The sequence below is a fragment of the Electrona antarctica genome, assembly GCF_951216825.1.
Source record: "Electrona antarctica genome assembly, chromosome: 21".
Lineage (NCBI taxonomy): Eukaryota > Metazoa > Chordata > Actinopteri > Myctophiformes > Myctophidae > Electrona > Electrona antarctica.
The window spans coordinates 25,729,426-25,741,843 of record NC_136802.1 but is presented as its reverse complement, the minus strand read 5'-3'; the positions used below and the strand labels follow the sequence as shown (position 1 = coordinate 25,741,843).

Sequence of the window (12,418 nt, the reverse complement as noted above, 5' to 3'; positions counted from 1 at the left end):
AAAGGGTTAAGCCCTGGAGCTCACTGCGGAAGAAGGGAAGACGAAGCAACGCTAATTTTCTGCTCCGCGGGGGAGCCAGAGAATGGGAACAATGGACGCGGAGGGGTGGGGGGTGTGGGGGGGTATGGGGGAGGCGGCCCCGGGAGCTCCGCGGCTTTACTGTGTGCACCTGCGAGCTCAAAAGGCACGGACAATGTGCCTCCGAAACGGCCAATTACGGACGGGCCAAGCCACCCGCTTTCTCTCTCTCTCTCTCTCTCTCTCTCTCTCTCTCTCTCTCTCTCTCTCTGAGGGGAGGGGGGGGGGGGGGGGTTAAGGAGGGGAGTGGAAAGAGAAAGTGAATTTTAAAGTGTGTGGGGGGAGAGCTAGAAGAAAGTAAATGATCGACCCTTAAATCATTCTGCGGGACCCCCCCCCCCCCTTCATCACCCCCCCCCCCCCCCACACACACACACACACACATACACACACACACACACACACACCCGGGTAGGTTGGTTAGGTTAGTTTGGACAGGACACCCATGTTCCCTTCTCTCCTCCGCAAAAAAAAAAAAAAATTCCCTCCATCGCTCCCTCCCTCCAGAGTTTTATTTTAAGTAGCCTTACGACCCCCTTCCCAACTCAAACCCCGCCCCCCCCCACCACCAGAAAGCACCTGTGGAGAACGCTGCGAGACGTTATAATAACTGCTTCGTTTGGGGGATTGTTAAATAATTCTCTAATCGTTTTTTTGGACGCGGTTGGCTGGTTGGTTGAATAATTCAAAAACAGCTGAGCAGCAATGCAACCAAAAAAAGGGGAAAATTAGGCTACTACTACACTCATGTTAATTTAACAATGCAATTCAGAGGAACTTTAAATTGGCGTGAGAAAACATATTGCCCAAGCAAGAAGTGTCAAAACAATTACATTTTAAGAAATGTGTGTGTGTGTGTGTGTGTGTGTGTGTGTGTGTGTGTGTGTGTGTGTGTGTGTGTGTGTGTGTGTGTGTGTGTGTGTGTGTGTGTGTGTGTGTGCGTGTGTGTGTGCGCGTGCGTGTGTGTGTCACACAATTGCAACTTGCGAAAAACTGCAGCTTACAAAACCACAAATGTTCATTTAATGCATTTAATGCAACTCCCTCTCTACAAATGTAACCAAATAGACCCTTATAGTGTCGATTATTGGGTTACAAAAGGATACATTAAGTGATTTTACTAATAGGCTACTATATATCACTTATCTCTGCTTTGATTATCATCAACTCAAGGGACCGCAGCGCATGTCAGCAGGCCTATAATATAGCATGGAAAACCAAGTGACTGGGACTCAAAAAGCCCATTTATTAGGTTGAATCGACTTCTCTGCTAATCTGTCCATTATTTAAAATCTATGGCCATTGATGTCCATTCATTAAAAGGAAAGTGAGTGCCCCCTGGGAAAATAGCCTGACCTGTAGGCTATTCTTTTGTACTCTATAATAAAGAATATTATGATCTTCCACTATATAAATAATGTCTCTATACTTAAAAACAGGCTTACGCCAACATGAGTGGGTTGCCTTGTAGGCCTAAATGTAGCAGAGTGGCTCAGAACTCCTCTGTCTTTCACGCGGGAGACCGGAGTTCGAATCCCAGTCGTTACATGAAGAATTGAATCACAAATACAAGTTTATTGTTTTTGCTTTTTTATTAATATTTTGTTTGTCATTCGTCATAAGAAAATGACAGTTTTTTTTAATCAAAAAAAAAAGGATTAAGACTCTTAGTATAAGAGCCTAAAGGAATTTCATACAACTATTTACACAAACGCTGTGAGCTCCACAGCTTACAATGTTTATACAAACAAGTATTAACATTCTAAAAGTAAAAAAAAAAAAGTTAATTTTTCAAAACACTTGGATTGCAATGTAAACACTCGAGTCATTTTTTTCTGATAACCGATTATAATTATGAAAGACTGCATTGCAGGGCTTTCACAAATATCAGGTGACTAAAAGAAATCCCCCCCATCCCACAAAAGGCATCCAAGTTCTGGTTAGTAGTGGATTGCACACAACTATAAAAGAAAAGGGAACCGTCCCAAGTGATATTTGAAACTGTCCCAAGTGAGAATATTTAACATTTTTAAAACATGTTCCATATGCCAACATATTCTCAAACGTGTGTTCGTTTATCCAAAAATATACAAATTAAGTTCCCCATTTCAAGACTAGCAGCGACTGTTAAACTGGACTTTTTGACGCCCCATTTTATATTGTGTCGTGGGCTGGCACCAAACATTAGCTCACGTGAGCTTGTAGATCAGCTCGGAACACGGCCGTACAGAGTATAAATGAAGCTCAACTTGGTGTTGTGGAGATAATGAAACACTTAATTTGAAAATACTGATCCGATTAAATCAAAACTGGTTGATTTTTTTAAATCTGACAATTTGATATGCATTCCTTCATTTGTGGTCAAATGAAATGGCTTGAAAGCAAATGGATAGGTCCTAAAAACAAACAAAAAGAGTACACATTGTTCAAATCAATCAATAGTGCTCAGAGGAAAACATGACAATTCTAAACTTTGTCTGCCGTTTTGAAGTAAAAACACCATTTAACGTCAGGAATGCAGCATTGAATACAAACGTTTTTATTGTGTTAATCAAAGGATTCAAACCATAAAACAAACACCTGCTTTCGTGCAGGGAACAGTATAGAATTAAAATGAAGAGCAACTTGGGGGTGCTGCCGGCTGGGACAACAACAAAAATACAACAAAAAGAACATTTTTACACATTAACAAACAGATTCAACCTATAGTACACTAAAATTGTGCTGCAACATTTTAAAAGTCACAGCGGCAGCAGAAAAGATCAGCATCTGTCAAGAGTACCAGTTTATCTATTGCAACTTCTAAAATGTTGCACACTAGTGAATATCAGAACACAATTGGCATTCTCAAATTAAAAAAATATCCTATGCTATCCTCCCATAACTGAGTGCGCACAAATGGAACTGGATGGACCCCCAAGGGTCCATTCGGTTCCATTTGTGCACTCTGAGTTACAGACCTGTAAGGATCCAATTGCAAACGCACTTTGACAACCACTAGAATGGTAACAGTTTGGATCATATCAGTTAGTTTTCCCATTGGATTCAGTGGCGATTGTCCAACAGTTTATTTTCCCCTCTCTACCATGTTCTCCAACAGAAGAGTTCTTTAGAATCACAAAAATATACTATAATATAAAATAGCACTTTAGTCAACCAAAAGAGGCCTCACCCCACCCCCAAGGCACAGAGTTCAAACTTGTAAAAAATATATATATTTCTTGTCATTAAAGTTTCTCTTTTCATCCAACTATAGCGAGCAAAACAGTAAAATCCTTTGCGTTCATTAAACTCCAAAATAGGAGTGAGAAGTTGGTGAGAACAGGGTGAGAAGTTGACCCACAGAATTAGATGAAACCAGGGCGGCTTCTCAACCTGCAAAACCTTTTGACAATACTCAGGTTTTACATGGGACCAAATGGACCCGCAACAATGTCTGTTAAAAAAAATAAAATTGATCCTATATGGGTTTCTATACGTTTGAGGGGGTCCATTTGGTCCCATTTGTACACCTTCAGAGTTGAATTAAACACCAGAGGATTTGACTGTGTAATGAGCAGCTGCTATTGAGCTCTTGGAAGGGGACCACCCGCCGTACCCCCTCCCCCCCCAAACTCATCTGGCCCGAACATCGGACCACCGGAATCCTGGAGGGTCACGTGATTTGCATGTCACGGGCCCGGAGATTTGAACCGGTTGACCTGCTTCGCATAAAGAGTATTTTTTTTTGCGTGTGCTTCGGGGCTAGTGGTTCTCAAAGTGGGGCTAAAATTATTGCTATAGTGACAAACCAAAAGGACCCTTTTACAAGTCTGTAACTCAGAGAGAGTGTACGAATGAAACCGAATTGGACCACGAAAGTCCACTTTGGTTCCATTTCGTACACTCTGAGTTACCACCAAACTGAAGAGGTGGGGGAGAGGTCCTTGAAATTAAAAAGGTTTGAGATCCACCACTGCTGTAGGGTGCCTCTGCTGGGGCGTGCCAGGACCGATGAAGCTGCCACTCGAGATGAGTGGCACCCCGTAGCTCTCCCCGACCTCACAAAACTATAGGGCAAAGACAGACTATAGTAACCGGACATCTCGTCAGCGTGTGTGCCCGCCCGTTATCCAACACCTCTGACAAGGACCTCAGCGTCACGAGGGGGGGGGGGGGGGGGGTTAGGGATGACTAGGTGCGACCGTAGACAGAGATAACAGTTGGAGGACTCGGCCATTTCATAAGTGCCGACACGAGGCATCGTCGTCGACGGGCGTTTGTTGTGAATAGGAGCGAGTCCACAAATATAAAAGACAAAATGACAACATCTGTACACGAAAACAAAGTCACTAACTATGTACAGAAGTCCTTCATGCAGGAATGTCCATATAGGCAGGCGAAGACTTTCTGCTGGGTGCGTGTGTGTATCTCTGTGTCTGTCTAGCGGGGCTGGAAGTTAAGTCTTACATAAACATGAAGAGGTAGAAAAATAGCCTTATTTAAAAGAAAAGAAAAGCCACTGCTTGTAATACCACAAGACCACAATGTGTGTGTGCTCATCATGCATCTTATGCTCAGCGCACAAGCACACGTGTGTGTACATTTATGTTTGTACATCCTTACATTTCTCACGCATCCACACAGCCTTCAGTCTAGTGTCACAAAAGCTGTCCCCCCTCCCAAAGAAAACGTGCCTCAGTGGGGACTGTCCCTTATCCGCTCCCTCCCCTCGTCCCGTACACAAACGGAACCACACAGTCCAGTCTTCATTCCCATCGTTCCCAGTGATGACCTCCTCATCAGATGTGCGTGAGTGGGACGGTCCCGCTGAGGTAGTGCTGCTGGACACTGGTGTAGCCGCGCTGCGCGCCTGTGGGGTCCCCGGCGTCCCCTCCGGGGATGTACATGCTGATCATGTCCCTCATGTCCCTAATGTCGCCCTGCATGGGCCCTCTGTGGTGGCTGGGTGTGCCCGCGGGAGGAGAGTGGGAGTGGGACACGGGCTCCGGCTTGACCATGGACATGGTGACTGGGCTGGGCTGCTGGGGGCTGCTGCTGTAGGACATGGGACTGTTGGAAAAGAGAAAGTTTTAGATTATATATACAGTTTTTAAGTTAAGTTTTAAGACATAGCCAATCTGTAAACGTGTAGATTTTCACCTATAAAGATATGACAAGTTGGTTTAAGTAAAGTAATATAAGATTTAATTCTAAACCACTGAAAAACTAAATATGACACCCAGGATAAGCAAAGTAAGTGTACACCGCGAGTTAAGTCTGGATTTTACCATGGAGCCCAATACACGCTATGGTGAGAGGACATTATTGGATTGCCATGACAGTGGCTCTGACCATTAGAATGCTTAAACCGCAAGTAATGAAAGGCTATTTGTGTTTGCGCATATTGGAATTCTGGATACTGTAGTTAAGTGCAGATACAGGGAAGCCGTTAGAGATCAGCACTGAAGTTACGGATGAGAAACCAACAGTGTACCACAAGACCAAGACCCAGACAACTTTAGAAGACCCTTGATGCCATGGACTAGATATACAGTATGAATATATTCCGACATAAGTTGAAAACTGTTGGTGGTAGCCTAAATAATGCATGTGCATTTAGGCTTTAGACAGACTTTAATTGTGTACTATAACTTTTACAGAGGACCAAACAGTGTTCAACTTGATAAGGGAATGTTAAATACAAGGATTCATTTATCAATTTGTCTCATTGTTTAGTTTAACCCAGAAATTGTTCTTTTGTTTAAAATGTCACATTTCCTTTCTTTTACAATACAGAAACACCCTTTTATTTTAAAGTAACTCCTTGCCTTGAGCCAACACAAAATAAACATTGTTCCCGACCGTGTTCGAGACAATCCCAACAAGTAAACCGCAACCGTTCCTCAGTGGAAGGAAGTTGGGGCTTGCCCAGGAACGGAAGAGCCCAATTCTGCATGAGCGTGCCTTCCTGGCTGAAGCGTGCCAACTACTCTCCCTCTTTCTCTCTGCTTCACACAAACGCACAGGAAAGCCGCAGGCTGGTGAGCAGTGGTGGAAAGTAACCAAGTACATTTACTCAAAAGTACTGCATTTCAGTACAATTGGTGTAAAAACTGCACTTTAATATTTCCATTTTTCTATACTCTGAGGCAAATATTGCACTTTTGTTTTAGAAATTATTTGACAGCTTTAGTGTGTTTTGCAATAAAACATACATAAACCAAATAAGGCCCATGTTATCCTATTCAAAATAGCTGATCTACAAGCTCACGCGTCACAATCCAATACATTGTGAGCCTACAGATGACGTTTAAAAAAAAAAAAAAAAAAGTTTGGCAGACATTTAAACATTACTTTCAACTCAAAAGGTTTTTTGGAAGTATTAAGAGTATTTCTACGTTGTGGTATTGCTACTTTTACTCCAGTTAAACCCCTCTCCTCACTGCCTGCCTCAGTGAGTCAGTGTTTGAGAAGAGCGTGGTCGGTGCAGTCAGTCAGTTCCCAACCAGAAAACACAGATTAATCATAATGAGAGCAGTATACACCTGCGTGCTCAGACACACAAAGGGAGGGGGATCAGGGAGATCGAGCCCCGTTGCATATTTGACTGATCTTGGGATCAGCGCTGGCCCACTTTACACCGCCACCTGCAGACCTGCCGTTTTTCCCACCGTGGCAAGACACCTCGTCTTTTCAACGCCGTCTAAAACGCACAGATAGCTCGGGATTTGGGATTTATTTACTTAAGCGTGTTTAGACAGCAAGTGAAAAGATTTGACTTTTGAGCTGGGTTTTTTTCTTTTTGCAAAACAACTTAGAGCCGAGCCAAGAATCACTATAGCGTGCATCATAGTTATGTTTTTTGCTCGACATACAAGCGTTTTTTTGTGTGTAAGTGGTAGGCCTACTTGAGACATGGTTCCCTTTAATGCTGTTGTTTCTAAACCTGTGGCTCTGGGGCCCCACTAGGGCTGCAGAATGTTCTGACGGCATTGTGGACAAAGAAGAACTACTTTAATTTTGCGTTGTTTATTACCGTAGTTCCTAAACCACATGAACTCTTTCCCCACTCTTCTGGGAACGATTTTTCGGCCATAATAGCAGATCTACAAGCTCACAGTGCTTGCAACAGGACATGCTGTGAGCTTCTAGATCTGCTATTTTAAGAAATGTTTAGTGTAGACTAAACAAAAAAAGAGGGGGTCTGGTACAGATCCCTGGGGGACCTCAGTCAACTAGGTAGGGTTCAAGTGGTTCATTTTGTGTTATTTAATAACCTAGTTCCTTCATGCTCCTTCAATTAGCTGTGAACCTCTCGTTATATTATTAACCTCCCCCCACAAACACACGGTTTTTAAATGAGCCCGATTCTCATCCAACAGGGCTCAAGTCCATTCGGGATGTCCGGAGCTTGGAGAAGCACTCAGGCGATATCTATCCATCCATCATGGTGGAATCTGTTGCTTTACATGTGGCATCAGCTTGGTGCAACAGGGCTTGGGACAACACCAGGAGACAAGCCCAAACAAGTCTGACTTGTACCAGCATAACTTGGAACAACCCAAACATACACTGCTTCTTAATCACGTTTGTCTCATCTTAATGATTTTGTCAAAAAGACTAAACATCATGAGTCGAAAAGATGAGACTATTTTTGATACATTGAGCATAATCTTTACATTTGTCACAACATTTTTGCGTGGAGGAGACCCCCGTCCCCGTTGACCGTGTGACGTCATTTAGTCCTGAAAAGAAAACTTTTCACTGAAGCGTAGCAAGGCATTCTGGGTAGGAGGGAGACCACACACCAAGTTGCCCTGTGCAGGAATAGAACCAATGCTCATAGAAGCAGCCCTCCTCACTCGTACCCTCAATAAGTCCACTGAGGAGACCAATAATCACTTTTGGTGATTACCAAAAAAAATTATTTAAGTTAAGAGTTCAAATGTGGCATCATTAGTAGGGGGTATATATTATTGATGTCCGTTTTATATCACAAATAACTATTGGTATCTGTAATCAATAATGCCTATTATTTAATAATATGATACATGCATATGTGATCTTAAAGCTATTACAACTGTATTGCATTTTAGACTGAAGGAAAATCTAATTAAATTGACATGTCAAGAATGACAACTAAAAGGAAATCCAATTTGGTGGCAAACACTTGAGAATATTATCGGATTGACAACCAAATATTTATCCTTCTTCTTTAGAGAAAGTTGACAAATTGATCAAATGAAGGGCAATCTCCATAGAATTTTACAAAGGTCTGATGACTTTACAAAATATACTGGATGCATAGATTTTGGGCCAAAAAAATACAGCCCAACTTCACTGTTGCAAGCAGTAGGCTGAAAATAGTTAATACATCAAAAGTCTCCTTAGCTACTGTCCACTGTTTAAAATAATTTAACATGTCAAAGGGGGTGACATGATTTTGGGAAGCAAGGGGTTTCCCCTTTTCCCTGCAAGAAAAATTAAATGCAAATTAGAAAAGTTAGGCCTAAATTAGTATTATCCCTCAAGTTCATATTTTAGTCTAATAAAATTCAGAGGGAGAAGATTATTCAAAATGTAGGCTACACAAGATGACATTATTACGCAAACTGGCTACACCTGTAGAACCTGAAATCAAAACATTTTCTTGCCGCATATAATGACCAGTTCTGGAATAACTAAATTGGCAACACCACCCAGGAATGTTAGCACACACACACACACACCCAGGCCTGGGAAATATAGCAGCGCTATTTGCACAGCACTTTACTTTTCTTTTACTTGACAAAATGACAAAGTGCCAGCATCCATCCAAGAGAGAGGCCTAATTTCAGAAAGGGTTGGCCAAAAGAATAAATGTGCTCAGTGCTCACTCATTACAATTTAGCGAAAACAGCCGGTCTGCAAGTTCACACAGTGAGTCAGTCTTTATGCAATATTGCCTAGTTGTGAGCTTGTTGATCGGCTACTTTCCGCCACATTTTCTGTGTGTCACTCACATGTAGTAGGCTAGCTGGACGGCCGTGGGTTCAGGTTGAGATGCACTCAGATCAGATCTACAGTCAGATTAGTTTGCAAAGACAAATTGTGTATAAATTAAGAACTGTATTTTGTTTAAAAAATAAAATCGAACACTGGGAACACCACAGTAAGAAATGAATTTTAGGTTAAAAAAAATCGAATACTGGCCCTCAAACAATAACACACGTGCACTCAAATATAAATAAAGTGAATTTTAGGTTAAAAAAATAACAATTAAACCCCAAATAAAACCCTTTAGTTGCACTCTGGACAATGTTATCACAGTTGGTTCTCACCTGTACGAGTTGGCTCCGTTCATGTAGGACTGCGCCGTCATGGCAGGGGGGTACTGGAGGGCCGACAGGTCGTAGCGGTGCAGCTGCTGCGTGTAGCCCAGCGCGTCGCCCTGCATGGCGTAACCCCCCGCGGCGGGGCCCCAGCCGTAGCTCTCCATGCGTGGGCTGCCGCCCTGGGGTCCGTGGACGCCGCCCTGGGCCGCCGCGGCCGCCAGCAGATTACCGGCGGACAGCGGGTACTTGTTGCCGCCCAGGTGCGAGTCCTTCTTGAGCAGCGGCTTGGTCTTGCGCCGGGGCTTGTACTTGTAGTCCGGGTACTCCTTCATGTGCACGGCGCGCAGCCGCTTGGCCTCGTCGATGAACGGCCGCTTCTCGGCGTCGGTGAGCAGCTTCCACTCGGCGCCCAGCCGCTTGCTGATCTCGGAGTTGTGCATCTTCGGGTTCTCCTGGGCCATCTTGCGCCGCTGGCCGCGCGACCACACCATGAAGGCGTTCATGGGCCGCTTCACCTTGTCCATGGGGTCCACCACCACGCCGCCGCTGGGGCAGTTAGCGGAGGTCTTGGAGCCCGGGTGCGAGGAGTGGATGCCCGGCCCGCCGCCCATGACCGGCGACATGCCCTGCTGGCTCAGGTGGTGCTGCGGCGGCTGGCCCGTGCTGGGCTTCAGCTCGTGCTCCATCATGCTGTACATGTTCATTTGTACGCCGGACGTTTTTTTATTTATTTAAACGGGATAAAGCCACGTAAAAACAAAAAAGGAACTATTAAAGCCTTTAAAAGTCGCCCTGGTTTACCTGGCTGACGACCAGGTGTTTATCCCTGATGCAGTGTGCGCGTCAGAGCGGATCAGAGCGCGCAGTGTGAACAGCAGCACCGGCTGTTCCAAATAAACTAATTCAATCTATAGGGAAGACACCTGTGTGTGTGCCAACAAGACGATAATACCAACTAGAATGATCGGATTCAACGAGTTATTTGCGTTTAAACTTTAAAAGGAGTTCGATGTGGAGAATTAAGAGTTTAAAAGTCACCAGAAGTTCCTACCATAGCATTAGATGGGAGTCTTCTAAAGTTTAAACCACTTGTTGGAGCTCCACGGTGAGAGTGAATAGAACCGCGCTTGTACAAAAAAGTTGTTCTCTTTTCACCCGTGCGCTCGCGCCCGCCGCCGACCAATCATGGCAGGGCTGGGCTGGGCTCCGCTGTGCGTTCGCGCGCGCGCCCTAATTTGCATGTGAAAAGAGAGAGAGAGGAGCACTTGTTGATGGAGAGAGGGAGAGAGAGAGAGTGTGTAGCAGGCGAGAAAAAGTTTCATTTCAGAGAATTAATTTGATGTTTTGTCCTTGAAGTGGTTTCTGCCATAATGATCTCGCGTGAAATTGGGCCCGTATACTATTTATTTTATGATTTTGTCATATTTAGGCATATGATTAGGCTAGTAGGCTAGTCTAATAATGTTTAGACTTCTTTGACATAGGGCCTATAACACAAAGCCGACCCAAATTATCAATTCTATCAATTTTGGGAGTGAAGTTGATTGATTAAATACGTCCTCCTCTCTACCTATTGGGAAACAACTGCTTTGAAGTTTCAATTTAAGCATCACTGTCAATAATCGATTGGCCATTATATTAGCTACTTCACAAATGCACTCACTACAAAAGTAGGCTCCTCATTACAAGTCCATAGAGGTTGAAAAAGGTAATTTTTTCGGCAAACGAATTAACTTGTTGTGTCTGCGATCTTTTTTCCGAGTCCGTCTGACCCATCCTTTCAGTAGATTTGTCTTTATACACGGGGTATTGATTCGCGTACAATAGCGACCAGAATTACTTTAGGGCTCCGTGAGAATAAGGAAGAGGTCTGTTGGTTTGTCCAAATAGGCCCTTTATTGTGCTGGCTGCCCTAACCAAGGTCTTTGTTAAGAATAGTGGTTTCCCCCAAAAACCCTTCCTCCATTAGGCTACCCCCCTGGTGGAAAGCAGATATGCTGGGGCTCATTTTCCTGCCATGGCCGCTCTCAAGTGTTGGCGTTTATTTATGGTAAACATTGCAGTCTCATTAAGTGCAGATTTATCAGTGGCAATCATTTGGGAGTTTCAAAGGTGTTTGTTCCTTCTCAAGGCTGATATAAATCTTGGTGTGGCCAGCACTACTTAAGTCAGTTTGTCTATCAGAGATGTGTTAAATTCAACTCTGCAGAGTGTGAGCATTTTATAAACACTAGTGCTTTCACAGTGATTTTTACACCTGGCCAGTTAAGAGTTAGGCCTACATCAGTTATTTTAATGTTATGTCATGTTCTGTTTGAATGGATGGGTTTATTTCAACCGATTAAGACCATCCCAACAACAGGTTTCTGAAAAATATGATGTGATATACCACTCAAACTTTTTTCATGTCAAAGACCCCCACGGACACTCATCTAAAAATGTTTTGTCCCAGGGAGGGATCCCCAGAAGCAAATATTTTAGTAAATAAGTGTTTGCTTCATAATACATTCAAAGATTTGCTTAATGTTCATGATTTTTGAAAAATAGCAGATCTACAAGCTCATAGCGTGGCACGAGCTTGTATATCTGCTATTTTTTAATGGCCAAATTATAATGGTTAAAGTGGTTAAAATGAGTCAGATCCTATCCCGGAGTTGAATGGTTTAACATCACATGTTATTTTGTAGTTTCTGTGTAACCTAATCCATTGTTTCCTTACTATAACAATGGATTATGGTGCTGGCAAAAACAACTTATTTTTGGGGGTGATGGCTGATTACTTGGCCTTTACTTTTAAGTGGCAAAAACAACTCTTTTTTTGGGGGGGGGGTGCGGGGGGGTGCGGCTGATTACTTGACCATTAGCTAGAAGTGGATGATTAGCAGTTAGTGAATTGTTGTTGCCACTGATTCAACAATCAATCAGGACTTTAAAGTGATCGCCAATGATTAAACGGCCGCTGACATGAGTCATGCACTTTGACTCGAGTCAGGTCTTGAAAGCCTCGAAAGGCGGCCGGTGTCCTTTATGTCACTTTTGCTCGG

At 43.5% G+C, this 12,418-nt stretch overlaps 1 protein-coding gene across 2 annotated transcripts; it reads right to left on the bottom strand.

Annotated features, from left to right (window-relative positions):
• Nucleotides 1–2,601: 2,601 nt before the first annotated feature.
• On the bottom strand, nt 2,602–10,519 carry LOC306914541 (transcription factor Sox-19a-like). Of its 2 annotated transcripts, XM_079491616.1 has the most exons (3): nt 9,381–10,519; nt 9,063–9,119; nt 2,602–5,130 (listed from the first exon to the last, which is right to left on the bottom strand). In XM_079491616.1, the coding sequence occupies exons 1-3, from the start codon at nt 10,076–10,078 to the stop codon at nt 4,860–4,862; spliced, it is 1,026 nt and encodes a 341-aa protein (XP_079347742.1). In that variant the 5' UTR covers nt 10,079–10,519; the 3' UTR covers nt 2,602–4,859. The 2 variants fall into 2 exon arrangements, with proteins under 2 accessions (XP_079347742.1, XP_079347743.1); XM_079491617.1 differs by lacking the exon at nt 9,063–9,119.
• Nucleotides 10,520–12,418: the final 1,899 nt, after the last annotated feature.